At 50.9% G+C, this 24,693-nt stretch overlaps 2 protein-coding genes and 1 long non-coding RNA gene across 5 annotated transcripts in view; 2 read left to right on the forward strand and 1 right to left on the reverse strand.

Annotated features, from left to right (window-relative positions):
• LOC121028285 (uncharacterized) overlaps positions 1-14,960 on the reverse strand; it is a 28,321-nt gene extending 13,361 nt beyond the window's left edge. Inside the window, exons 1-4 of the long non-coding RNA XR_005789155.1 lie at positions 13,959-14,960; positions 10,325-10,772; positions 6,327-6,433; positions 3,830-4,022 (exon numbers count right to left, since the gene is read on the reverse strand). This is a non-coding gene — a long non-coding RNA (uncharacterized LOC121028285). The remainder of the gene's footprint in view (positions 1-3,829; positions 4,023-6,326; positions 6,434-10,324; positions 10,773-13,958) is intronic.
• On the forward strand, positions 3,600-20,211 carry FAM180A (family with sequence similarity 180 member A). Its single transcript, XM_040471875.1, has 3 exons — positions 3,600-3,964; positions 14,955-15,055; positions 16,527-20,211. Exons 1-3 carry the CDS (start codon positions 3,889-3,891, stop codon positions 16,869-16,871), a joined length of 522 nt encoding a protein of 173 aa, XP_040327809.1. The 5' UTR covers positions 3,600-3,888; the 3' UTR covers positions 16,872-20,211.
• Positions 20,212-21,426: 1,215 nt separating this feature from the next.
• The window catches only part of SLC13A4 (solute carrier family 13 member 4), a 44,314-nt gene continuing 41,047 nt past the window's right edge, over positions 21,427-24,693 (forward strand). Inside the window, exons 1-2 of one of the 3 annotated variants that reach the window (XM_040471872.1) lie at positions 21,427-21,812; positions 21,980-22,181. In XM_040471872.1, coding sequence (XP_040327806.1) covers positions 22,083-22,181 — 99 coding nt within the window. In that variant the 5' untranslated portion in view covers positions 21,427-21,812; positions 21,980-22,082. Of the gene's footprint in view, positions 22,182-22,205; positions 22,330-24,693 lie in introns of those variants that run through there. The other 2 variants (XM_040471871.1, XM_040471873.1) reach the window with 2 other exon arrangements.

Consider the following 24,693-nt stretch of genomic DNA (forward strand, 5'->3'; position numbering starts at 1 on the left):
GGAGTTCAGAGGTGAAAATGGACTCAAAGGCTGTTGCTTTAAGTAGAACATCCTTCCCACCCCCCAAAGTGTTCTTTACACAATCAGTAACTCTGGGAAGCTCCAGTGTTGGGGTTTACTGTGTTATCACAGAAGCCCAGGGTTTGTTGGTCTCAGCCCATGTGCACAGAATTGCTGCATGAGTAAGAAAAACAAGGAGAGCGTGAAAAAGTCAGTGTATTAGGCCAGGGGTTTCTGAGCCTTCAGTGAGGCTCCTGGAGAACCTAGACATTTGCCTCCTGCTGCCATGTTGTAGTGGTGGGGTCCTCTCTCTTCATCCCTTTGTCCCTCTCCTCTGTGTGCACACACACTCTCTCTCTCTCTGAACTAATAAATTAACTAATTAAACAAAAAGAAGTACACTGAATAGCAAAGGAAATCATCCACAAAATGAAAAGGCAACATACAAAATGGGAAGGAATATTTGTAAATCATATATCTGAAAAGGGACTAATATCCAACACACATAAAGAACTCATACAAATTCAGTAGCCAAAAAAAAAATCCGATTAAAAAACAGATGGAAGAACTGACCATTTGTCCAAAGAAGACATACAAATGACCAACAGGTATGTGAAAGGTGTGCAACATCACTCATCACCAGAGAAATGCAAATCAAAAGCACGAGATATCACCTTACACCTGTTAGCTTGGCCATCATCAAAAAGATAAGCGATTACAAATGTTGGTGAGGATGTGGAGGAAAGGGAACACTTGAGCACTGTTGGTGGGAATGCAAAATGGTGCAGCCAATGTGGAAAACAGCATGGGGGAGGGCCTCAAAAAATTAATAATAGAATTATCATTTGATCCAACCATGTCACCCCCATCCTCACTGCAGCATTATTCACAATAGCCAAGACATGAAATAACGTAGTGTCCACTGACAGATGAATGGATAAAGAAGAGGTGGTGTGTGTGCATACACACACACACACACACACACACACACACACACTGGAATATCACTCAGCCATAGGAGAGAAGGAAATCATGCCACTTGCAACAACATGAATGGAACTCCAGGGCATTGTGCTAAGTGAAATAAGCCAGACAGAGAAAGACAAAAACCATATGATCTCACTTCTATGTAAAACCTAAAAAAAAAGAAAAGAAAGAAAAGAAACAGAGAACAGATCGGTGGTTGCCAAAGATAGAAGAAATGTGTGAAGGTGGTCAAAGGTACAAACTTCCAGTTATAAGATAAGTACGTCCTGCGGATGCGATGTATATCATGGACACTAGAACCGATAACACTGTTTTGTACATGTGACAGTTGCTAAGAAAGTAGAACCTCTGTGAGGCAATAACTAAACTTACTGTGGTGATCTGGTGACAGAACCTCTCCTAGCCCTGCTCTGCTCAGTGCAGTAGCCACTAGCCACATGTATGTAAGCATTCCCTTCAAATGTGGCTGTCCTGAGGGCGCCTGGGTGGCTCAGTCGGTTAAGCTTCTAACTTCAGCTCAGGTCGTGATCTCGTGGTCTGTGAGTTCAAGCCCCGCATCAGGCTCTGTGCTGACAGCTCAGAGGCTGATGCCTGTTTCAGATTCTGTGTCTCCCTCTCTCTCTGCCCCTCCCCTGCTCATGCTCTCTCTCTGTCCCTCAAAGAGGAATAAACATTAAAAATAAGGAAATAAATTAAAGTGTGGCTGTTCTGAACTGAGATGTGCTGTGCGAAATACACATGAGGATAGGAAACATTCTGTTGAGACGTATATTGATTACATGTAGAAATTATATTTTAGATATATCTGGTTAAATAAAATATATCATTATGAATGGTGTAATACTGTTTCTTTTCACTTTTTTTAATGGGGCTACCAGAAATTTTTAAATTACATTTGTGACTCACAGTATATGCCTACAAGACAAGAGAGCAGTGCTGTACAGACCTCAGAGCTCGATCCAAGCATTCAATCAGTCAAGACAAGGAGGGCCTAGCACAGTGCCTGAAACAAATTAAGCACCCAATAGCTACTGTCAATATTAGTAAGATCGGTGGGTTTTTTTTTTATTTTTTTAATGTTTATTTATTTTTGAGACAGAGAGAGAGAGAGCATGAGCAGGGGAGGGGTAGAAAGAAAGGGAGAGACACTGAGAGAGAGAAACACAGAGAGAGAGGGAGACACAGGATCCGAAGCAGGCTCCAGGCTCTGAGCTGTTAGCATAGAGGCTGACGCGGGGCTCGAACTCACAAGCTGTGACATCATGACCTGAGCTGAAGTTGGACGCTGAACTGACTGAGCCACCCAGGCATCCCAGGTCAGTGATTTTCAAATTTTATAGTCAAATTTGTTTTTCAAGCAACTTCTTGTAACAGATAAAAAAAAAAAAATTCAGTTCTGATCAAAGCAGAGAGACCTTGAGGTCTCTCCAGGGGCCATTGCACCCTGGGCACCACCTCTTTAGGTGGGAAACCATGCACATAAGTCATCCTAAAATGTCCTTCAAGCTCCGGCGTTACACATCTACCATTTCGGAGAAGGTCAAGAAGGTATGAGACAAAAACCAAGGTGTCCATGGCAGTACTTTAAAAATGATCACGGGGCGCCTGGGTGGCTCAGTCGGTTAAGCGGCCGACTTCGGTTCAGGTCATGATCTCGTGGTCCGTGAGTTCAAGCCCCGCGTCGGGCTCTGTGCTGACCACTCGGAGCCCGGAGCCTGTTTCAGATTCTGTGTCTCCCTCTCTCTGACCCTCCCCCATTCATGCTCTGTCTCTCTCTGTCTCAAAAATAAATAAACGTTAAAAAAAAAATTTTTTTAAAAATGATCACGGACCTTAAATGTTCTCACCACAAAAAAGAAATGATAATTACGTGACACGATAGAGGTGTTAGCTAACGCCACAGTGGTGATCTTATTGCAATACAGAAGGCCATCGAATCGAATCGTCACATTGTACACACCTTAAACCTACACGATGTTATATGTCAATTAGAGCTCAATAAAAATAGTCATCCCCAAAAAGATCATAGGAAAACACTACCATTTTGCTCAGGAGAATCAAAGCGGTTTGTTCCCAGGTCTAGCTAGACATAGCCCAGAAATTGGGGTGTCATGAATGTGACCGGGAGGAGAGGGTCACCTGTGGGTCCCTGGATGGTTACCTGCATATACAATACCCCCGTGCCACAGCACTGCTCTGCTTCTGCCCCTCACAACCTGCTGACCCTGCCACCTGGGGAAGGCTCTCAGAGCCAGCCCCAGGCACCAACGTGGCGAGGTCCAGCTCAGGGGAAGGGCAGCAAGTGACACTCAGCCCGGACACCACAATGACTCTGCTGTCCTGAAGGCAAGGCTGGGCTGCCAGCCCCAGCGTCTGGTCTGCCAGCCAAGCCTCCTGGCTCTTCCTGCAGTCTACACCCCTGGCTCTGCTGTGTGTGTGTGTGTGTGTGTGTGTGTGTTGATGCGGACAGCAGCCAGCTCTCTGCCGGGCTCTCTAACAAGTTCCACGAGTCTGTTTGCTAAAGAAAAATTCCAGTGGGTCCATCCAACACATGGAACTCAAGTACAGAAATTATATTTATCCACCCGACTGCCAAGGAGATCACATGCCCCGTGAGTCACTCCAGATGTGCTCAAAAACAGAGTCTCTCTGTGGAAGCCCGGTCCCCCAATCCCAGAGAGAGTCGAATTAGCAGAGGTCCCAATTCCTGTGTCCCCACCCCCCTAAGAGGCAGTCTCTGCCTCCACCCTTCTGGGGCAGGAAAGGACGCCTTTTGCACTTCTGTAAAGGGAAGGGGGGTAAGAACTCTACCTTCACACTGGGAGGACCAGTACGGGCATACCTGTAGCTCCTGAGGTCCCATTGGGTTCGAGGACAAGTGTCACCTTTTTGGAGCAAAAGATGTGTTGGAACACGCTGCTGCTTCTGCTGTTGTGTTATGATGCTCAGGCGGCGGTGTCCCACAGGTGGAGCAGGGGTAAGTTGCTCTGTATTTATTTGATGCTCATTATTCTTTCTCAAATGCAATTAGAAATCTGGGGGCGGTGGGGGGGGGAGAATAAGGCAGTAGAAGGAAATTAGACGCCCGGCACCCACACACACACCCCTCTTTTATCTCGTCTCTGCCAATTACTTTATGCTTCTTGACAAGTCAGAAGGTGCTAGAAGGTGATGGGGGATGGGACGCTGAAACACATCAAAGCCACTGAGGGATCTGGGTGGAGGTGGAGAATGCAGAAAACAGCCCCTTCTGACACGCCAGAGCCAAGTTATCTTTGCTCCGTGGATGTGGGTAGTCTCCCTCCAGCCCCTCTGCCCGCCCACCCCCTGCTGCGGCCAGACAGGGCACGTGAACAGCAAGTACCAGGACGAACACCAGTATCCCGGGGCTCTGGGTGCTGGCTTGCAAAAGGCCTGCCACCTGGGGGACCCGACTAGGGGCCCTGGCCACAGGCTGGCCACATGGAGGTCTCCACGCGGCTCCTGAGCTAGACTGGGCACATCTTTCCAGCTGGGGAGAGCCGGCCCAGTGGCAGGAGAGCAAGGGTGACCCTTAGCATTCACGTGTGTGCCAGACGGCTACTCCCACTGGCCCCGCAGTCCACCCCGGAGAGGAGGGAACCCGGCAAGGCTTTTCGCTCACAGCCGACTTCCTTCCCCTGGGGACCGCGTGGCACCTCTTCTCTGTGTCCAGGACCGGCTCCGGGTGGCAGATACTGGTCGCCCGTCCAGCCAATTACAGTTGATCACCGCTGGGGACCAGGGGAGCAGCAGTGAGGACCACTCCGTGCAGAGCTCAACCCGACAGTCTCCACTGCTTGAAATGGACTGAGGTCTCTCTCCCCAAGAGAGCTGGAAAGAGAGGTCAGGCTCATAGGTGTTTCTAGAGATCGATCCAAAATAGAATGAGGACGGGCATGGCGGCGGGGGCACAGCGGGGGTGATGATGAGCCTCCGGGTTCTCAGGGAGAGTGTCGGGAAAGGAGCAGCCAGTGTGGAACAGAGAAGCACAGGGCAAATGGATGTGACACGGGCGGGGAGCAAAGCCACCGCGCTTATCTGAGGTTCTTATTCCCTCATTTTTAAGCTTGAGATCAGGGACTTGCCAGCTCTCTGAGCCGAGCTGTGAAGCGATTGTTGCCCAGAGACGAATATTTCATGTAGCGTTTTCCTTTTATTTATTTTTTTTTTTTCCGTCTGGTAACATCACCCACACCCACACACACCTCTGCTCATGATACGCACAAACGTTGGAGGCGACACTTAGGAGGAGAGCAAAGAGATCTTGGCGTTACATTCGGCCCCTTGCCCCTGCGCGACACTGGGGGCCTTCCTTAATTTGTCTCTTAGAGAAAGATGACAACATCCACCCTCCTAATGCACAGGCTGTTAGAAAGGCAAATGAGATAATCTGACTTGTAACAAGGCTTGGAAACTTCAGAGGCACATCATGAGCTTTCCCCGCAAGCAACCCAGAGATTTCAGTTCTGCCTCTAATTGGTCGTGTGACGTCTGGCAAGCTTCTTAACCTCTCCGAGCTTTGGTTCACTAACATGTCGCGTATTAACAGTAACAAAATTTATCTTCCCCGCTTCGTGGTGAAGGTCACATTCAAAGTGTAAACAAGACGCTTTGTACGCCATGAAGAACCTTCTAAATGTGAGCTGTCACCTCCCACTTAAACCTCTGAAAAAAACTTCATGGAGGAAGTTTGGGGTGCTCAACCGAGGGTTCTGCAGCAGCAGCAGCAGCCTGGGACCGAGTGGCTGCCCCGGGCCTCCCCGGGGAAGGTCTGCCCCCTGCATGATAATAACAAATCCATCTGGAGACGGGAAGTCAGCACTGGTGAAACAGAGGACAGGATGAGGCATCCGTGTTAAGCGCTAGATTAGTGGTTCCCGTCAGGGTTCGGACTCCACAAATGACAGAGTCCCGCAACCATCATCAAAAGTCTTCCACGTAGTTGCTTTTTTTTTTTTTTCATTTTTAACATTTTTTCCTAATTATAAAAGGAGGACCCAACTGTCCTTTTCTTTTAAAGACGGAATGAGAGTCACGCCCAAGTACACAGCAATTTTTCCAAACGTACTTAACTGTTCCTTTGGCCTTCATCCTTACCCCAACCCCCACCCCCACGCCAGCACCCCGGCCTCCACCCTCCCCCACCCTCTGCCCCCAAGCGGAACTGTAGAGATAAACCCAGAAGGAACACACCCTCTGTCCCAAGGCTCTCCCAGCCTCTCCCAACGAGTGCTCTCTAGGATTCCGCCCTGGGAGGCAGCTTTCCGGGCCAGCCAGGCTCTTCCGGCCCCACCAACTTGACCGACCTGATGACTCACCTGTGGTTCGGGAGGCCAGCCTAGAAGCCGGACACGCCTGGCCCAACTCCCTGCGCCCTCAGGGCCTGCCACAGCTCCACTTGGGGGGCTGAGGGGAGCTAACCAGTCTTTAAAAACAAAAAGAGCAAAGTATATATTAGAATGTCCACATTAAACATCTGTTTTTATTAAACACACGTAAATTATTCTTTTTAAAGCAGGCTAATAGAGAAGGATGGCCCTTTAGTTACCTGGTGGGATTTATGTCATCTTTACGTGTCCCTTTTAGCGTGTGTGCTTTCAATCACGAATGTTCCATCAAGGGAAGGGCCGGTGATCAGTGTTCAGTAAGTCCTGACTGACTGACGGGACAGGGATAACTGAGCGCACCGGCGTGGCCGCAGCAACCCCCACCGGCAGGTGCTATTCTGACCATCCACGGGGGAGGGAACCAGAGGATGAGACAGTTGATGAGCCCCAGGTCCCTCCGCCGGAAGGACACAGCTGGATTTTTGTCCCCCAGCCCAGCATCAGCATCTATGGCATCAGAGTCTGCCCGGCGCTCCCACGTCCCCTCCGGGTGCTCCCGGCAGCCCTAAGCTCCCCCAAGGGGGTGGGGCAGTCTGGCCCTTTCAGAAACACTCCCACAGAGGACCCCAACACGCGGGGCCAAGGTCCTGGCTCCCTCAGCACGCCACTGGGTTTCCAAAGGGTTGGCCCGGGAGCAGAAAAGTAAGTGGCATCGATAAGATCTCCCAAAAGATCTTTTGTAAATGAGAGGTTTTTTTTCCCCTCCACACCCACGATCATTTGCACTGAGTTGCTTTCACGGATTCATTAAAAATGTGGTCGTACTTTGGCTTGATATGGTGTGCAGTTGGAATCCTTCCCAACAAGCTCTCTGCGACAAGTGCTGTGTGGTTATGTGGAAGCCGTGGTCGGCCTTAATACCATCCTGTTCTACTGAGCACATTTGGAAGACGGGGAGGGGGGTGGGGTGGGTGGAGATTTTGCCCCAGATCACAAGAAGTCAGAGAGAAGGTCAGGTCACAAAGCAAAGACAGGCTCTTCCATGTAAGGGGGCTTCTGCCCCCGGGTCTGGGTGAGAAAGCTTGGACAGCTCAAGGTAGGTGGGGGGGGAGGAGGAGGGGGAGGGACAGGTGCCAGCCTTGACCGAGATCATTCAAAGGAGCTTCTCCCAGGGGTGCCTGGATGGCTCAGTCGGTTAAGTGTCTGGGTCTTGGTTTTGGCTCAGGTCATGATCTCATGGTTCCTGGGTTCAAGCCCAGCATCAGGCTCAGTGCTGACAGTGCAGAGCTTGTGTGGGATTCTCTCTCTCCCTCTCTCTCTGCCCCTGCCCCCTCTTGCACGCACACTACCTCCATCTCTCTCTCTCTCTCCCCCTCAAAAGAAATAAACTTAAAAAAAAAAAAAGGAGCTTCTCCCAAGCAGGGATAAGGACTTCTCAGAGATAAAAGGAGGGTGTGGTAGAGACAGGAGACCACACCAACCTTTTGATATTCAGCCGGCACCTGGAATTGCAAATAAGTTCTAGAACCATCCTGTTAGAAAAGAAGGCTTTAGTAAAGCGCTCTGTTTGAAAAGAATGGAGGGGGGTGACAAGGGTAGTTCATGTGTTTCTATGGACCATCGGTTCATTCAACAGGTGTGGGCAGGATGCTTCCCACTGGGAACACAGCAGCAAACAAAACAGACATGATCCCATGCTCTCAGGGAGCTGACATTCTAGTGAGGGAAACAGACAATAAACACCTATACAAATAAGACATCTGGTTTGTTTGAGGACAATAAATTAGGGACGGAGTAGAGAGGATTATATTCTTAAATAGAGCCGTGAGGGAGGGTCTCCCTAAAGAGGTGCCTAAAGGCCTGAAGGAAGCAAGGGCACAAGCCACTCCATTGCCAGAGAAAGAGTATTCGAGGCAGAGGAAATGGAAGTGCAAAGGCCCAGTGGTAGAAGCAGGTGCGGCATGCTCAAGGAACGGTGAGGCCCACAGCTAGGGTGGCGTGATCCCAGGGAGAATGACGAGCGAGTTCAGAGAGGTAGGAAGAGGTCAAGTCTTGTAGCACCTGCTCACCCTCTGGAGAGCTTGGGTTTTTACTCTGAGCGAGATTGAAGCCACCAAGGGTTCTGGCCAGAGGAGTGACAGCATCTGACCTACGTTTTCCCTTTAGTGGTTGTATTAAGAATAGAATGACGGGGGGAGCCAAGGATGGAAGCGGAGACACCACTAGGAGAGGTGCTCACGGCCGGAGCCAGGGGTCGAGCAGAGATGTTGCAAGAAGCAGCCAGACTCCGGGTATATTTTGAAGGTAGAGCCCACAAGATTTGCTGATTGGTTGGCTGTAAGATGTGAAATAGAAAAGTCCAGGTGTCTGGCCTGAGCAACTGAGAGAGATGGGGACTAGACAAAGAAGGAAGGGTATGGGTGGGGGGGTGGGGAGATGGGTTTGTATGTGTGTGATGTGTGTGCATTTGTGTGTGTGTGTGTGTGTGTGTGTGTGTGTGTGTGTGTGTGTTGGGGTTGGGCCTGGGTGTGGGGTCAGGAGAGACGAATGGGCAAGGCGATGCCTGCAGGTGGTCGGGGGCATGGATGTCTGGTCTGGAATATGAAGTTGAAAGTCAGCACGGAAGTGAGTGTGGCCGGAAGACAGCAGAGAGCCGAAGACGAGGCCAGGACTCCGCACTGTGAAGAGGTGGGTGAGAACGAAGGGCAGCCAGTGAAGAGGGGTTTCTTTTTCTAAGATAGAAAGAGACCGGTTGTTGTGCTGATGCCAATGATCCAGTAAGGAGGGGAACGTCAATTAACGATGCAGGCGAGAAAAGGTGGAAAGGCTGAAGGCCATCTTCCGTGGAGACTTCCGCACACCCACGTGGAGAAGGGAGCATGGACACAATAGCAGAGAAGTCAGAGTATGCGGACAAGAGACAGGCAACAGGTTTAAGGAAAGGGCGGAAGGTGTGAAACCAAGTGAGAGGAACCGGGAAGTATGGGTAATGGTCGGGCAGCATTTAAAGGCCCAGATGAGGGGGCCCCTGGGTGGCTCAGTCGGTGAAGCGTCCGACTTCAGCTCCGGTCATGATCTCACGGTCCGTGGGTTCGAGCCCCGCATCAGGCTCTGGGCTGACAGCTCGGAGCCTGGAGCCTGCTTCGGATCCTGTGTCTCCCTCTCTCTCTGCCCCTCCCCCGCTCACACTCTCCGTCTCAAAACTAAATAAACGTTAAAAAAAATTTTCACATAAAGGCCCATGTGAGGATAACGATCATGAACTCAAAAGGAGACCGTCTAACATGGGTGTGTTTTCCTCTGGCCGCATTTCAGGTGAACAGGTGCAGCAGTTGAATAGGCGAAGAGATGGGGTGTCATTTTGCCAAGTGGTCACAAAGGAACAAAGAGAGAGCAAAGGAGTGGGCGGTCTATGTAAGAGAGCAATCATAGGCCTGTAGTAATTTGACCTTGCGTCTCGCATTATTGTAAGTCGGAGATTTTTTTTTTTTTTTAATTTTTTTTTTCAACGTTTATTTATTTTTGGGACAGAGAGAGACAGAGCATGAACGGGGGAGGGGCAGAGAGAGAGGGAGACACAGAATCGCAAACAGGCTCCAGGCTCTGAGCCATCAGCCCAGAGCCCGACGCGGGGCTCGAACTCACGGACCGCGAGATCGTGACCTGGCTGAAGTCGGACGCTTAACCGACTGCGCCACCCAGGCGCCCCGTAAGTCGGAGATTTTTAAAGATTGTGCGTGACTCATTTCAGAATCTGTTTTATACCACATGCATTCATCATTAACTACATTATCCTTCCCCGAGCCCAGTCTTTGGGCCGATACGCCTACAAAAAAGACAGCACTGTTCTCCCTACTGGCGAGATTGGGTTTTGGAGCCCACGAAGCCTGGCTTTTATCTCAGTCCCACGGCAAACAAATTGGGTGGCCCGGGGCAAGTTTCTTAACCTCCCCGTTTCTTCATCTATGACATGGCAAGTTAGTGCTTACCTCACAAGGTGCGTGTGGAAAGCCCAAAGCACGCCGATGAGCACACAGTGGGCTCGTGCACAGTTAGGGTATCTGAGCTCCACATTTTAACAACTTTGGTCCGCAGCCCAGATGTGTCCCTCGGCAAAAGACGTGGACAGAACAGGCCCCAACACATGACGCTCGAGTCTCTGGACTCTGTTCCCGGGCTTCTTGGTGCACGGGCATAACCTTTAGCAAGTGAGTCATTTGCTCTGTGCTGGTCTGTCCAATGTATCACAGAGCCTCAATTTCCCCCCCGAAGGCTCGTTTGTCCAGGGAGTCAGGGAACTGGGGAGAAGCCCATGGTCTTCCTGCCCTGCGACCAGCCATACAGGAGACCTTTGCGCGAGGAGACGTGGAAGTCTCCGACGTCCCCTGGTGGCGCGGAGTGGTCCTCGCGGGCACATTCGCATCCTGGAAGAGTGGGCTAGGTGTGTCGGGTGGAGAAGAAGGAAACATAGTGGCCCAGCTTTACACCAACCAAAAGGCACGTAAAGTCAGTGATTTTGACACGCCTGTCCCTGTAGCCTTCCCGCCTGAGGCTCAACATTCAGGTGGTGCCTAGGAGGGAGTGGGACCCTTCTGCCAGTCTCTAGTTTCCCCCACTGTCCCCTCTTTCAGAGAAGGTGCTGTTGCTCACGGCCATCCAGTGGGGGCACTCTGGTCTCCCTCCCCTCCGCCTAGGGAAGACTGTGCTGCCCCAAACCGTTGACTAATCACTCTCCGTGAGGACACAGCCTTACGAGGACCCCCATAAATGTAGGGGTGAGGTGGAGGAAGAGAGGAAAAACCCCAGCAAAGCTTGAGGAGTCTCCATGGCGGTTCTGTTTTTGTTGGGATTTTGCTTTTTCTTTTTTAATGTTTATTTATTTTGAGAGAGAGAGAGAGAGAGAGAAGGAGAGCGTGAATGGGGAGGGGCAGAGTGAGAGAGAGACGGAGTCCAAAGCAGGCTCCAGGCTCCGAGCTGTCAGCACAGAGCCCGACGCGGGGCTAGAACTCACGAACCACAAGATAACGCCCTGAGTGGAAGCCGGACGCTTAACCGACGGAGCCACCCAGATGCCCCTTGTTGGGCTTTAAAAAAAAAAAAAAAATACGTGGTTTGTTTTTAAAATCATCCCCAAATATACATTGAGGCTTCCCTTAAAACCCAGTGTTATGCAGACATCAAGGTCAAACAGGGGAAGCAGAAACTTCTTCCCTCCCTCGCTCCCGGGAGCTGGCAACCAGAACGAACACTTTCAGGGTGACGGACGGCAAGACGTGAAATGTGTAGAAAGGATGCCGAGGGCCTACGGAGATGAAGAAGGACGGTGGACAGCGGGGTCGCGGGGAAGGGCTTCCTGGGGGAATGAGGCTGTTGGTCTACCCATGAGGGAGCAAGTCTGGTTCAAAGCCTCACCCATAGACACCTCTGAGAGCGGGTCTGCTCTTGCTTTGGCCATTTTCACTTCCGGCAGAGTCGGGCCTTCACTGTCGGAGACCAGAACATCTGGAGTGACTGCATATTTCACTTTACGCCCAAATGTTTTGACACGGCCCAGACATAGCTTATTTCTCATGCGCTGCCTCCAGCATCTCCGTGAAGGCACATTCCTCCTCTCCAGGCCTCGCCTGGCTTACGGGAAATCAGACCTGGGCAACTGCCGAGCCTCTGAGATGTCTGGCCGGGGGCCGGCTACACTTCCACACCCATGGCGGTAGACAACACCTGCCCAACATACCGCCAGTGGGAGGAGAACCAGCAGAATGCAGTGGAAGTGGGTAGAACAGGACAGCAAGGAGAGAGGGGGCCATCTTTCAGAATTCCATGTTCCTCCCACACTGTCTGGGGCAATCATCAGTCCCTGGGTCTAGAGGCTGAAGCTATTTCTAACAATCTTCGCTCTTTTAAGAAGACTGAGAGTAAGAGCTATTGGGAACAACAGTGTTTTCATTATTAAGCTGAGCTTTGAATCTAGAAGTGTTTTCTTCCCCATTCTTTGAGAGCCCAGGGTCCACTTGGGGCGTGTGAGTCAAAGAAGGGTCGGTATTCACGGGGAGACGATTTCGCTGCGAAGAACTTCCCAGAAGGCAGCCGTCCCAAGTCTGAGACGACAGGACACAGAAAGGACTCCACGCCCAGGACATTTATTTCCTCTCATCCCCTTTACCTGCTGGGGTGTGAATTTGGGGTGGGGGGGGGACAGTGTGAATTATTTTAAGGGAACAATACTTGTAATTTTACTAGAAGAGAGGAATCCCGCTAGGGAGATGAATGAAAGTAAAGTTGTTCTCAGATCCCGAGAACAGAATTTCATCCACCCCTTCAGGGTAAGAAGAAAAGGGCACACAGAAGGAAGAACCCCTGGGCTAACCTGAGAGTGGTCATATAGCCTGGGCAGCTCCTTCTACACATCAGGTCAAACAGCCTCTGATTCTCAACCTTGGCTACCATTAGACGCTGCCATTCGAAGCCTAGGAAGCTTTGAAAAAAAATCCTCCTGTCCCCTTTGTACCCTAGTTCAATTGAACCAGGCCCCAGGCCCCAGTATTTTTTAAAGCCCCTTGGGTGATTCTCCCGTCCAAGTACTAACCAGGCCCGACCCTGCTTAGCTTCCGAGATCAGACGAGATCGGGCGTGCTCAGGGTGGTATGGCCGTAGACCGCCCCCCACATCCCCTGGGTGATTCTAATGTGCAGTCAAGGTTGCAAACCGGTAGAGCTGGAGATGCCTCAGTCTCCTGAGCCCCACCTGAAACAACAGTTAACAGGGACAAAGGCCTTCTCAAGCCCCCAAATCCACGATTCCGTGGGAAGCTGGCACTTCACTGGCAAAGAAAACAAATTTTGCTAAAATGCCGGGCCAGGAAATATTGCTCTGCAACTCCCAGGCTCCTCTCCCCCAAATCCTCTGGGGAGGCAGAGCTGGCCAGTCAGCCCCTCAAGGCCTCGTTCCACGCAGGGACTTGGTCAGCCAACAGCTGCACCTTGCACACACCCTGGAAGCCTGCCAGGCCCTGCTGGAGGTGCAGAAACACAAAACCATATGGGTCGTAGCCTGTGAGAAACACGTGGTCAAGATAAGAAATGAGTTACGGAGGAAATGATATCATAGCAATACTACAACCAGCCAGCTTTTTCCAGGAAGTGGGAGATTCCTACCAATGCGCTTTTCAGGAAATGTCCCCTATGTTGAAGATGCTTCATTTTTATCCCTTCCAAAAGAAAGTCTTCTAGGGGCGCCTGGGTGGCGCAGTCGGTTAAGCGTCCGACTTCAGCCAGGTCACGATCTCGCGGTCCGGGAGTTCGAGCCCCGCGTCAGGCTCTGGGCTGATGGCTTGGAGCCTGGAGCCTGTTTCCCATTCTGTGTCTCCCTCTCTCTCTGACCCTCCCCCGTTCATGCTCTGTCTCTCTCTGTCCCAAAAATAAATAAACGTTGAAAAAAAAATTAAAAAAAAAAAAAGAAAGTCTTCTAAAATGCTTACGCAGTGCCCTACTTCTTTAGCCACAGTACCCTGGGCGTCCCTGGACCCTTTCTTGATGGCCCCGGGGGCACCGTTATCAAGAAGGAGAGCGGTCACGTATGGTTATGCAATTCGTGCACTGCGCAACTTCAGGGGGCGCTACTTACCTGAACACGGCTTGGATGTTTACAGTTGGTTCCCCAGTTTCCTGTGCCTGCACTTGCAGGGCACAAGCAAGTGTCTTGAAGAAAAGGGTCCCTTCTTTTATTTGCAGGCAGCAGGGTTACCAATCATTTCTGCGCAGCGCCCTGGTACAAGGTGTGGCTGTGGGGTGAACGGGGCTGTCTGCTCCTACCCAAGACCATCCTGGAGAACTGGGATTCATAACGCTTACACCCATACCCTACCTTAGTCTGTCTTCTTCACCTGCCCTCTGTCACTTCCTAATTCTGCCACCCCCTCCACCCCTCAGCTCATCCGTCTTCCTCCAGGTACCACCTCCAAATGCAGCATCTCCAAAAACACTGGCGAACCAACGACTGCACGCCACGTGCCCCTCTCAGCCCGCCCCCAGGGGGAGCCCTGAGCTCTGCTTCACACACCCCTAGGGCCAAGTGTCAGGGGCTTGTGGCGGCTCTCTGCCTTTCCTTTGTCACCTGTGTCCAGCGTCTTGGCAGCTCGATTTCAGATGGCTGAGGAACAGCCAGACGTCTGATCCTCTGATTAAAAGGGTTGTCAATAAATATAAACCAGCATTTCGTATTAACAAAGGGAACGGTGTTATTAGAGAACTCATTTGTTGAACTGGGGGCGGGGCGGGGGGCAGCAGGGGGGGCTGTCCGCTCATTTCTGCTCTGTTTTATTTTGCTTTACATAAATTCCCTAAGGTATCCATATCCCTAGACATCTAGTTTTTCATCACTTTCTGGGATGATTCTGATGAGCAGCGGGTTTGAAATCACTGGTCTGAAATAGTAACATGGGACATGCCTGGGAGCCCTCTGGGGCGCACCAGAGTCATCTGTCCCTTTTTCCTGCTTCACGTCCACCACCACGTGGAGTCAGTCACTTTCAAGACGGGCCGGCCCACCTCCAGGTCAGCGGGGGTGGGGAGAAGGCCATGTGCACAAGCAGCCTCTCGAACTAACTCCTGTCTTTTGCAGCCATGCTCTTTCCTGCTGCGCATCGGCCAAAGAGATCCTCATCCATGCCCCTGAATCCCGTCCTGCAGAGCTCCCTGGAGGAAGTAGAACTGCTCTACGAGGTAGGAGGACAAGAAAGTGGTCAATTCAAGTCACGCAAAAGGCGTCGCACCTTCGCTGTGATTTTTGGCAAAGGGACCTAAGTCCCTGAAAATGAGTGGCCCCTGCTGTCATAGGGCCTGGTCTAGACCAGTTTGTGGATTCATCGAATCCTTCCCATCCCACAGTAAGGTATTCCTCATATCTCCTCCCTTTCCCACACGCCGTGACAGGGAATGATGGCATTGCAGGGTTCAGTCCAGGCAAAATTCGAGATTTCCGAGTACCAGCACCCGAGCTGCAGAGCAGAGCCACGTTCCCCAGCAAAGGCTCAGGGGTGCTCAGGCAACGCCACCCCGATTGTCTCAGTAGAGCCGTGTCTCCAGTAACTATATGCTTCTGACAGTCTGGGGCCACCCCGAAGGCTCTCTTCCTCTGCCTCGCTCACCTTTGCCGCCAATACCCCACTCCTTCTCCAAACCACAGGCGAATCCCCCAAGGCTGCCTGGATTGGCTCAGTGGGGAAATTCCAGGATCGCCATCGGCTGTGCGACCTTGCATATGCCCCACTGCTCTCTGGGGCTGAATCTCCTCAACTGTTAAATGAGGAACCACAATGATCTCCCAAATCCCCCTCCTGCCTTGACATCCTCCCACATCCTCCACGTACCAGAACTTTCGGGTTAAGAAAGAGATGGCCTGCTGCAGCCAAGCAGTTGAGCTGGGGGGAGGAGGGAGAGATTTCAGATCCTGCCACGGGGAACAAACCTGGCCACGTCTGGAACTTGGGAGTCACGTGAACAGATCTGTTCTAGAAAGATAGCAGAGAACAGCATGGAAGATGGATTAGAGCCAGGGGGAGTCAGAGACAAAGAAGAGAGTTAGAACTCTGAGTCCAAGAGGTATTTACTACGTTCCTCATATGAGCCTGGTCCTGAGCAGGGGTTGCGTGTGGCTTACCCCACCCTACACTTAAAGAACAGGTGAGAAATGAGAACAAATCCCTGTGTCCCACTTAATTCCTCGTACAATTCTCTGCATCCTTCAGATTCAGCTTCTGATTTTAAATTACCCCAAGCCGTCAGCGCATGCTTTAGAAGATCTTCGGTGGGTGGGGGGGGGGGGGGGAGAAAGGGAATCGGGGGTTGGTCCAGGGCACTCATAACAGTAAGTCAGTCGCTTAAATAGTGGCATTGTACCAGCCACAGTGTTAGACGTTGTCCGTATTTGCCTTACTTATTTCTCCCAACCTCCCAGTGAAGTACTGTTACTAACCATTTCACACAGGAGGAAAGTGAGGCTCAGAGAAGTTAAGTAGCTCGTCCAGGGTTACACAGCTAGTGGGAAGGTCGCAACTGGAACCCAGGTCTCTTGGATTCCAAAGCTCTTTCCTCGTCTGTCTCCCTCCATGAACACACGTGGTAACGAATACACTGGTGTCCTCAGTGAAGCCTGAATGCTTCATGTCTTTCCACGCCCCGTGTCTCTCTCCAGTTCCTGCTAGCTGAACTTGACATCAGCCCTGACCTGAAAATCTCCATCAAGGACGAGGAGCTCTCCTCGTTGAGGAAAGCCTCCGACTTCCGCACCATCTGCAATGACGTGATCCCCAAGCGCATCCCGGACATCCGCCGGCTGAGTGCCAGCCTCTCCAGCCACCCTGGCATCCTCAAGAAAGAGGACTTTGAAAGGACAGCGCTGACCCTGGCCTACACGGCCTACCGCACCGCCCTGTCCCAAGGGCATCAGAAGGACATCTGGGCCCAATCCCTCCTTAGCCTCTTCCAGGCCCTGAGGCATGACTTGATGCGGTCCTCGGGCCCCAGAGTGTCTCCCTGAGAGCCCGGCCCACGGCCACGGAGCAGGGACCAGCACACGCGGTAATCCAAACACTCTTCATTCTCTACTCCATTTACAGAGCCCTGCAACAAAGCACATGCCACCAACTCAGAGTAGCAGAGATAAAATAAGTAACCCCATGTCCTCTGCCCCTCGTAGTTCCCTGACAAGCACATCTAATTCGTGTCACGGTGTGACCGGGGCTGCAAGAAAGGGCTAGCGTGGTCATTCAAGATGCCTCCAAAGGCCACCTGATTTGCCTGGTGATGCGCTGCATCACCGAGTGACCGCCATAAACACCCGAGGGCGAAGACAGAGCTAGAGGAGACGGCACAGAGGTTTGGGCATTGCGGGAAGATGGGGGGACAGAGATCAGGGCGTGAGGCCAAATGAACATCATTCCAAAGGTTCCACATAGTTAAGATACTTAAAACGAAAAGCTGGAGCTATAGCAAATCAACACTTTTGTTAGCCAAAGATCCACGTGTCAACTTTTCCAAAAGTCACCAAGAAGCATCAGCCAGAAAATCAGTAATGTTATGGCCTCTCTGTCTTGTCTCTTCTTCTGTGAAAGCGGATCTAATACAGAGGAGAAACACGGCGGGGGCCCACAGAGAGGCTGCAAACCGTCTGACCTCGTCTTCCGAACAGAGAAAGCACGCTAATGCAGAGAGGATCATCCTAGGAAGAGCTCCAAAACTGAGCGCTCCAAATACAAATGATTTTTTAGACAACAGAACTTACCCTTTCAAATGCCACAACCTTCATTTTAGCAATGCTGACTTGCTGTCTTTGTTAACCGTATGTACGAAACATCTTGAGCTTCTATTTAGGATCTTTGAAACGTTCTGATGAAGGAATTGGATAAAATAACCTCTAAGATCGCTCGACTTCCGAAAGTTCCACGATCACTGAAGCAGCCGTGAGATAATCACAGGGGGGACACCGGGACCTAAGGGGTCTGCTGGACTGTTTGCGCCAAGCCCGGAAGGCCCCGGGGCTTGGCTGATTCTCTCGGGTGTGTGTCCTGCCTTCTGCGCCGTGAGGCTGTAAGAGGGCGCTCCTCTTTCTTTCCAACACAACTTGCCCGTTGCAATTTGTTCTATTTTGGCTGCTCCCACCTAAGGGACAAAGCAGGGAGGCTTGTCATAATTCCATGTTAAATCGGAGCTAGTAGGCGAAGGTCTCTGCTAGAGGGAGGCACTAGGCTCTAATACGGATTCCTCCCTGGCTCTCCCGACTTGACAGCTGGGTTTTGGAGGCTAACGTCGCAAGAGGTCTAATCTTTGAATGAGTGACATCTTATCCGGCAAAATTTGATTCTGAAATGGGTATTTAACAACTGTCATTGGATGATGGCCTAAAGTTGATCTGGACTTCTTAAAAACTTTGAATAAGTCACTGCTTCGCAGCTGCATGATCCTTTTGGAGAAACAGTAGGATGTAGGACGAAGGTATTCATCATCAGAGAAAAATACAACATGGAAAAATCCTGATGTTCTCGGGCTCCGAAGATTAACGACTGCTGGTTTCTCTGGCCCTCATTCCCTGATTACACCACCCTTTTACGGCCCTCAAATGCAGTCTCTGATATACGCTTTTGGTTCCATTTTTCCCTTTCTGATATTCCATGTTCTCTTCGACCTGGTTTGTGTCTCTTCTGCCTTATCTTTGGGCCCAATTCTGATTATCTTTGTATCCACTTCTCCCAGTCTCTTTTGGTGCACGTATGCTCACTCTAGCTCTGTCTGCTTGCACTCTGACGCTGTCTTTCAGCCCCCTGTGGGTATCACTGTCTGACCAAAACAAAGGTCAACATACAGGGCCAGGAGTTCCCAAAAGGCCGATTAGCCTCATGGCTGCCTTCACTGTTTGTACTTTCTCTGGATGTGGGGTAGAGGAGGTTAGCAGAGGGCTCAATCCTTTGACATTGTGCAATACCCTGACATCAGTCTTGCATGCCACCCCGGGCCACCCCGGGCCTCCACCCCCATCAGGATGGATCTGAGAGGCTTTGTTCAGTCACTGGTTAGACCCACCACCCTTGTAGTCCCTCCCTGTCATGTTCTGATATTCGCGGTCACTCCCAGTGGTAGGAGATTCGTGAACGGGAGGATGGTTCCCAGGACCAGTGATAACCTGGAAGTTCATTCACCCTGCAGCAAAAATTAAAGGCACTTTTGTACTCATGAATTGGGGCACATGTTTATGTGGCAATCAAGGACCGAGGGAAAAAGAAAAAAAAAAAAAGAAAGAAGCAAGAAGGGCATGACTTTTTTAAAGACAAATGAAAATTTCATTTTCAGTAATTCCATGACACTATTAAATACTATTTGGGGCTGAATACAAATTAATTGTTTCCCACAAGAAGCTTTATCACAATAACTTCATTTATGCGGAAGATCAAATATAACACTCACCAATGCCACCAAAGACCTGACTCTTTGCTCAACGACCAGTGAAATAGGAGACTGGACAGAAAAAGACTGTCCCATTTTGCCTCACTGATCCCACACGGTAGCACCACATCACAACTGGATCACCTTTTGTCATAATTACGCATAGACAGAATAATTTGGGGCATGGTTTCTGTAGAGGAAATGTGCCTGTAACTTCTGGGACTAATTCTGCCATTTCTATACTGCTGGGAACTTGTAGGATCTAAAAATTCCGGAAGCTTCTTCTATCGTTGCTATCCTGGTGGCCACCTCTGGCGTCACTCAAGAGACGCTGAAAAACATCTGTATGGCTGAAACTTCCATTGCCCTCTCATCTCGCCTTGAATCTAAAAGAGAATCGCCTCAGTGGTAAATCAGTCAGAAGGTATTTCCACCGGTGGACCGGTCTAAAATTAAACACTTGTTAAATGTCTTTACATGGCACCCCTTAGTTTCCTAACCCATTTTAACGTCTCCTAATTTTTTGTGCGGTAAAAAAAAAAAAAAAAAAAAAAAAAAAGTAACGTGAAATTTACCGTCTGAGTTGCCTATGTGTGCCGCACAGTGTTAGCTATAGGCACAGGGTGGTGTGACAGATCTCTAGGAATTTTCACTTTGCAAAGACGACCCCTCTGGAACAGTAACTCCCCTCTCTCCTCTCCCCCTCAGTGCCTGGCAACTGCCTTTCTACTTTCTAAGAGATTGACTACTTTAGATACCTCAGAGAAGTGAAACCTGCCTTATATTTCTTAAGCATAGTATCCTGGAAAATGTTTTCTTCATCTGAAAAATGGATAGAGCCCTGAAGGAGAACTACTGGTCTTACCGTGTTGCTCACCTTCCCTAATTTTATTTAACAGTTATTCCTTTATGGTATAATAAAAATGTCATGATCGAGTTTACTAGGCTCAATGGAATCTTTGTTATGTCAGATTATCTCGCCAAGGAATGTGATGTGGTCGGTCCATGGGTTTAACAGTGGATATTGATCTCCACAGCGGTTAATTATTACCCAGCCTCTTTAATATTTGCCACCCAAACATCACGCCCGTGATATTGTCATTCTGAGTTACAAAATCATCACAAGAGTGAGGCCCAAATGCAGTATGTACGGTAGCCAGTCTCTACCGTGCATTGAAAGAGATGGGTCATCATAGCCCATCCCACGATGGCAAGATAACCTCAGAGGGAGCCTGGACTGTCCACAATTACACCTGCCTTGGAAGTCAAGAAGAACTGGTTTTCTGGGGCCACTTCTCCAATCACTTTACATTTAGCCTGGGGATCATTTCCAACAGGTACAGCTGTTGACCATAGAATGCCATTCTTGAATTCTGTGAATTCAGGAAAACATGGGTGACCTGAGCCACGTGTCCATTCTGAGAAAAGAGGCTGACAGCTTCTCCTGACCTCTAAGCAGCAGAAATTCCAGAGGGCAACAGCTGCTAGGGCCCTGACCCTGAACTTGTCAACTTCTTCCCTGCCCTCCCACCTCCTTCCTCCTTGCATACCAACCAAAGGTAGCTTTCTGCTTCGGTTTTTTCGGTAAAGAGCCTCAAAGAGGAGCATTTGAGCACCTACTCCGGCCAGAAAGACCACTGACATCTGGGCACCGAGGGCCTTGGAAATGAGACCGTCATCTAGACTTCTCCAGAGAGGTTGCTACCCTTCCCATTCTCCCTAAAAAGATCTGCGGTCTTTCTTAGAGGCTAACACCCTCTGCTGGTCCAGATGATTCGTACTCACTCAGATGCTGAAGCAAATGATCTTTGTCACCAGGGATATCTGAAAGGCGTAATATGGTACACTCTGGGGGCCAACTTCCCCCCGAATGATTATATTTCATTTTCTCCCTGCCACCGAACACATCTTCCTAAGGACCAGGGTAGTAAGTGGCTCTCCCAGGGACAGCTCTGCATAAGTGGGATGGTGTTTACGACGATGATGATCGTCACTCCAGCCCCTAGGACGTTTGAGAAACAAAAATAAGCTTTGCAAGTTGCCTATAGCTTCTGCGGACTCAGCAGGCCCCTGCTGGGACCAATCAAGAGCTGCCTTTGGAAGAGATCCGGCCTCATTCTTTCCAAAGTACCGATTGGCTTTGAGGAATGGGCGGGGCTGCTGCCTCCTGTCCGGCTTCCCATAGGTGAAGGAAAGTTAAGGTGGGCCCCCAGCGAGATTTTTGTCCCGGGACGACGAGGACAGTCCTGGGGATTTTTTTTTTTTTCCCCCTGCTTTGGAGGCCCCGGGCTCAAGGCAAATTATAAGTGGGAAACCAATTGGAAGGAAAGAAATTTGAACCGAGTTAAGGTGCCAGAAAGAGAAGCAGCCCTATCTGAAGTCTGCATCTGCCGCTGACAAACTTGGGGTGGGGGGGGTGGGGGTGCTGTGTTAAGGGAAGGGGGTTCAGCAAGCACAGGTAGAGGAGAGGCCGGTACTGCCCCAACAGGCCATCAGAGAGCGGCAAAATGATGGAGGGCCCTAGAAAGAAGTCACTCTAGAGGTAACCGCACGAAGGGGGACCCGCTATGCCTCGGCTCACGATCCTTTCCCGCTCCCTTTCTGCTGGGCGCAAAACCATGCTCACCAATCCCACCTAAACAAGGAGGCAAGGAGCCCAGCCTTTTGTGCAAACGGGAGCTGTAACTGCCCTCCTTTTCTGCCCCCAAGACAAGAGAGGACTCTTGGAAGCCGAGAAGGCTTTGAGAAGTCCTTTCCGGACTGAGCCGTCGCCGGAGGCCCCTGGCGGCCCGCCCGCGCACAGAGGTCCACGATGGGCCTGCTCCAGGGCCTTCTCCGGGCGAGAAAGCTGCTGCTCGTTATCTTCGTGCCGCTGCTGCTGCTGCCTCTGCCCATGCTCCACCCCAGCAGCGTGAGTACCGCCTGTCCCCGCCTGTCCCCTCCGGTCCCTGCCGGGCCGGGCGTCGGGTGCCAGGGCGGGGACGGCGAGGGATGGGGGTGCGATGCGTCTCTCGACAGGGTTTTCTCCGGGGCTCAAGGCCTGCACGTGCCTTTCTGGGGTAGGCTCAAATGCTTTCTTCCCCCAAACTGCCACTTCTGTTCCGCTACCCCGTTCCCAGGGCCCCAGCCGCGTGGCCCCCTGCCGGGGGGGGGGGGGGAGTCTGGAAGGGCGGCTGGACCGGCTGATGGGTGCTACACCATCCCTGGGTCGCCCGAACTGGCCACGGGACGCGCGCGGTGTCCATATGGAGAAGGACACGCTGCTGGGCCAGCGTTTGTCCGGGGTCACATGGGACCATCTTCCCGTGAGGGAGCTGGAGAGAGGGAGACCTCCCAGGAAGGACCCTGAGGGGGTGGGGGGTGGGGGCAATGGGCAGGCAGAGGACTGCCCTTCGGGACTGGGACTGGGGTGTCTCTGTGGAGACCCTCTGCCCCACCCACCATCTGTGGACCGGCCATGCCAGCTTCTGATAACCATGCTTTGAAATGCAATCGCTCAAGTTCCCTCTGAACTTCACATTCAAAGCAGAGCTTGGCATATTGCCCCAGTCCCCAGCGCATGGCCCTTTGATTATTTGTATCCGCTGTGTTTTCTCTGTGCCCTTGAAGGGGGGGGCATTCAATGACACCATAAAAAAGAAATAAGGAAGCCCCCAACTCTAGCCCATGACCTGATTTTTGACAGCGTCTGCACGAACAGAGATACCGAAAGCTCGGGCTCTGCCTTTGGCTTGCTTTTCAGACCACTGTTGGCCTCTCTTTCCCTTTCTGTCTCCCTCCTCCTCCTCCCCCTCCTCTCAGGGTCTCTACCCCGCCTCCGGCTGCCACTACCCTTAAAACTTCAGGAAAAATAAGCTAAGAGAGGTTAATCATGTTTGTGGGAGGGGGAGAGATTTTCCAGGCAGCTCCCTGAGTAACTTGGTAACCGACATTGAGTTATAAAGTTAAATAGAGGGGATTAGAGTGGCTCGTCTTAAAAACAAACTGGCTTAAATCTTTACTAGAATAAATACCCCAGAGTGCCAAGGAGACGCTGATTAACAGCAGGCTGGGATTAGCAGACAGTGATTGCTGCTGACAGTTTTCCTGGGCTTACACCAGTCAATTCTCTGATCTGTCCAAATGGGTTGGTTTTTTTTTTTCTTTCTTTCTTTCTTTCTTTCTTTCTTTCTTTCTTTCTTTCTTTCCTTCTTTGTTTTTCTTCTTGGTTTGTTGTTGTTGTTTTTTTTTACTCAATGTCAGATTGCATTTAAGGGAGTGTTAACCAAAGACATGTCGCCCTCTTCTCCATGGAAGTATCAGGCACCTCTGTGGCCCCGAGTCAGCCCTGTGTTTGGAGACCACGAGTCTAGGGTGTGGTGTTGCCTCCAGTTCACTCTGAGGCCCTGGCTTTGAGCTTCTGAGTCACCAATGACAGTAAGAAGCATCCACAAGAAGAAAAAAGAAACCCGTTATTGAAGCAAGCAAAATAATCAATAAACTCGAAGGAAGACAGGTGTTATCTTAAAGAGGAAAGAAAAGGAAGGGCAGCTGGGCCTCTGCTCTGTTTGGATCTGTAAAGATTCTTCGAAGAGATTTTTAAAGCTGGACTTACTGAGACCAAGAGACATTGCCCTTTCTTGACCTAGCCCCTTCTGTCACCTTAGAACAGGGTTTCTCGACAGCCACACTAGTGACATTTGGGGGCCAGATAATTCTCTGTTGTGGGGAGGGCTGTCCTGCGACTGTAGGGAGTTCAGCAGCACCCCGGGTCTTTACCCATTAGAGGCTAGCAGCACACACTGCCAACCCCATGATGGCCAAAAATGCTTCCAGATATTACCAATACCCCTGGGCCGGGGTACAGAATCACCCCCTGCTGAGAACAAGTGCCTTTTAAGAAAGGTGACATAACACTACCCCAGGCACCTGGGTTAGCGGAGGGTGGATATTTTGACTCCCTCCCTCGGGACAGCCAGATGGAGCCTGGGGTGGCCCATGCCTTTCAGGCGTAGCTTTCTTGCCATCTACCCAGTTTGCCCTGCAGAGACGATTTCTCCGTGTGTCACAGTGTCAACAAGGGCTCTGCTCCTCTTCTACGATGATGTAAAAGCACCTTGAGGTCACCGGGACAAGCCAACACATAGAACATCTCTGACCCATTCTTACTCCTGTGCATTAAACTTTTAGATTCTGATATGTAATCCTCAGGATTCCTAAGTGGACCTGTTTGCCCTGGGCGGGAGCTGAGAGGAGGGATCCGGCCAGGAGCTCCTGGCCTGCTGTTCTGATGATTCTTCAAAGTGCCAAGCCACAGCTACGTTTTAGGAAGGATTAGAAGGACCTTCCCCTTTTTCCTGACCAGCTCTCTAAAACCAGGGGCCCAAACTCAGTTTACCATGTTACAGAAGAGGAGGGGATGGGGGGGGGGGGGGGGGCCGTCC

The sequence above is a fragment of the Herpailurus yagouaroundi genome, unplaced genomic scaffold (assembly GCF_014898765.1).
Source record: "Herpailurus yagouaroundi ecotype Mexico unplaced genomic scaffold, PumYag 100, whole genome shotgun sequence".
NCBI classification, from domain to species: domain Eukaryota; kingdom Metazoa; phylum Chordata; class Mammalia; order Carnivora; family Felidae; genus Herpailurus; species Herpailurus yagouaroundi.

Excerpts from the sequence above, each read along its gene's own strand:
- FAM180A (XM_040471875.1), top strand. The coding sequence starts at position 3,889 with ATGTGTTGGAACACGCTGCTGCTTCTGCTGTTGTGTTATGATGCTCAG. Across the intron at positions 3,965-14,954 it reads GTCCCACAGGTGGAGCAGGG|CCATGCTCTTTCCTGCTGCG; the intron begins GTAAGTTGCTCT and ends TGTCTTTTGCAG. Across the intron at positions 15,056-16,526 it reads AAGTAGAACTGCTCTACGAG|TTCCTGCTAGCTGAACTTGA; the intron begins GTAGGAGGACAA and ends GTCTCTCTCCAG.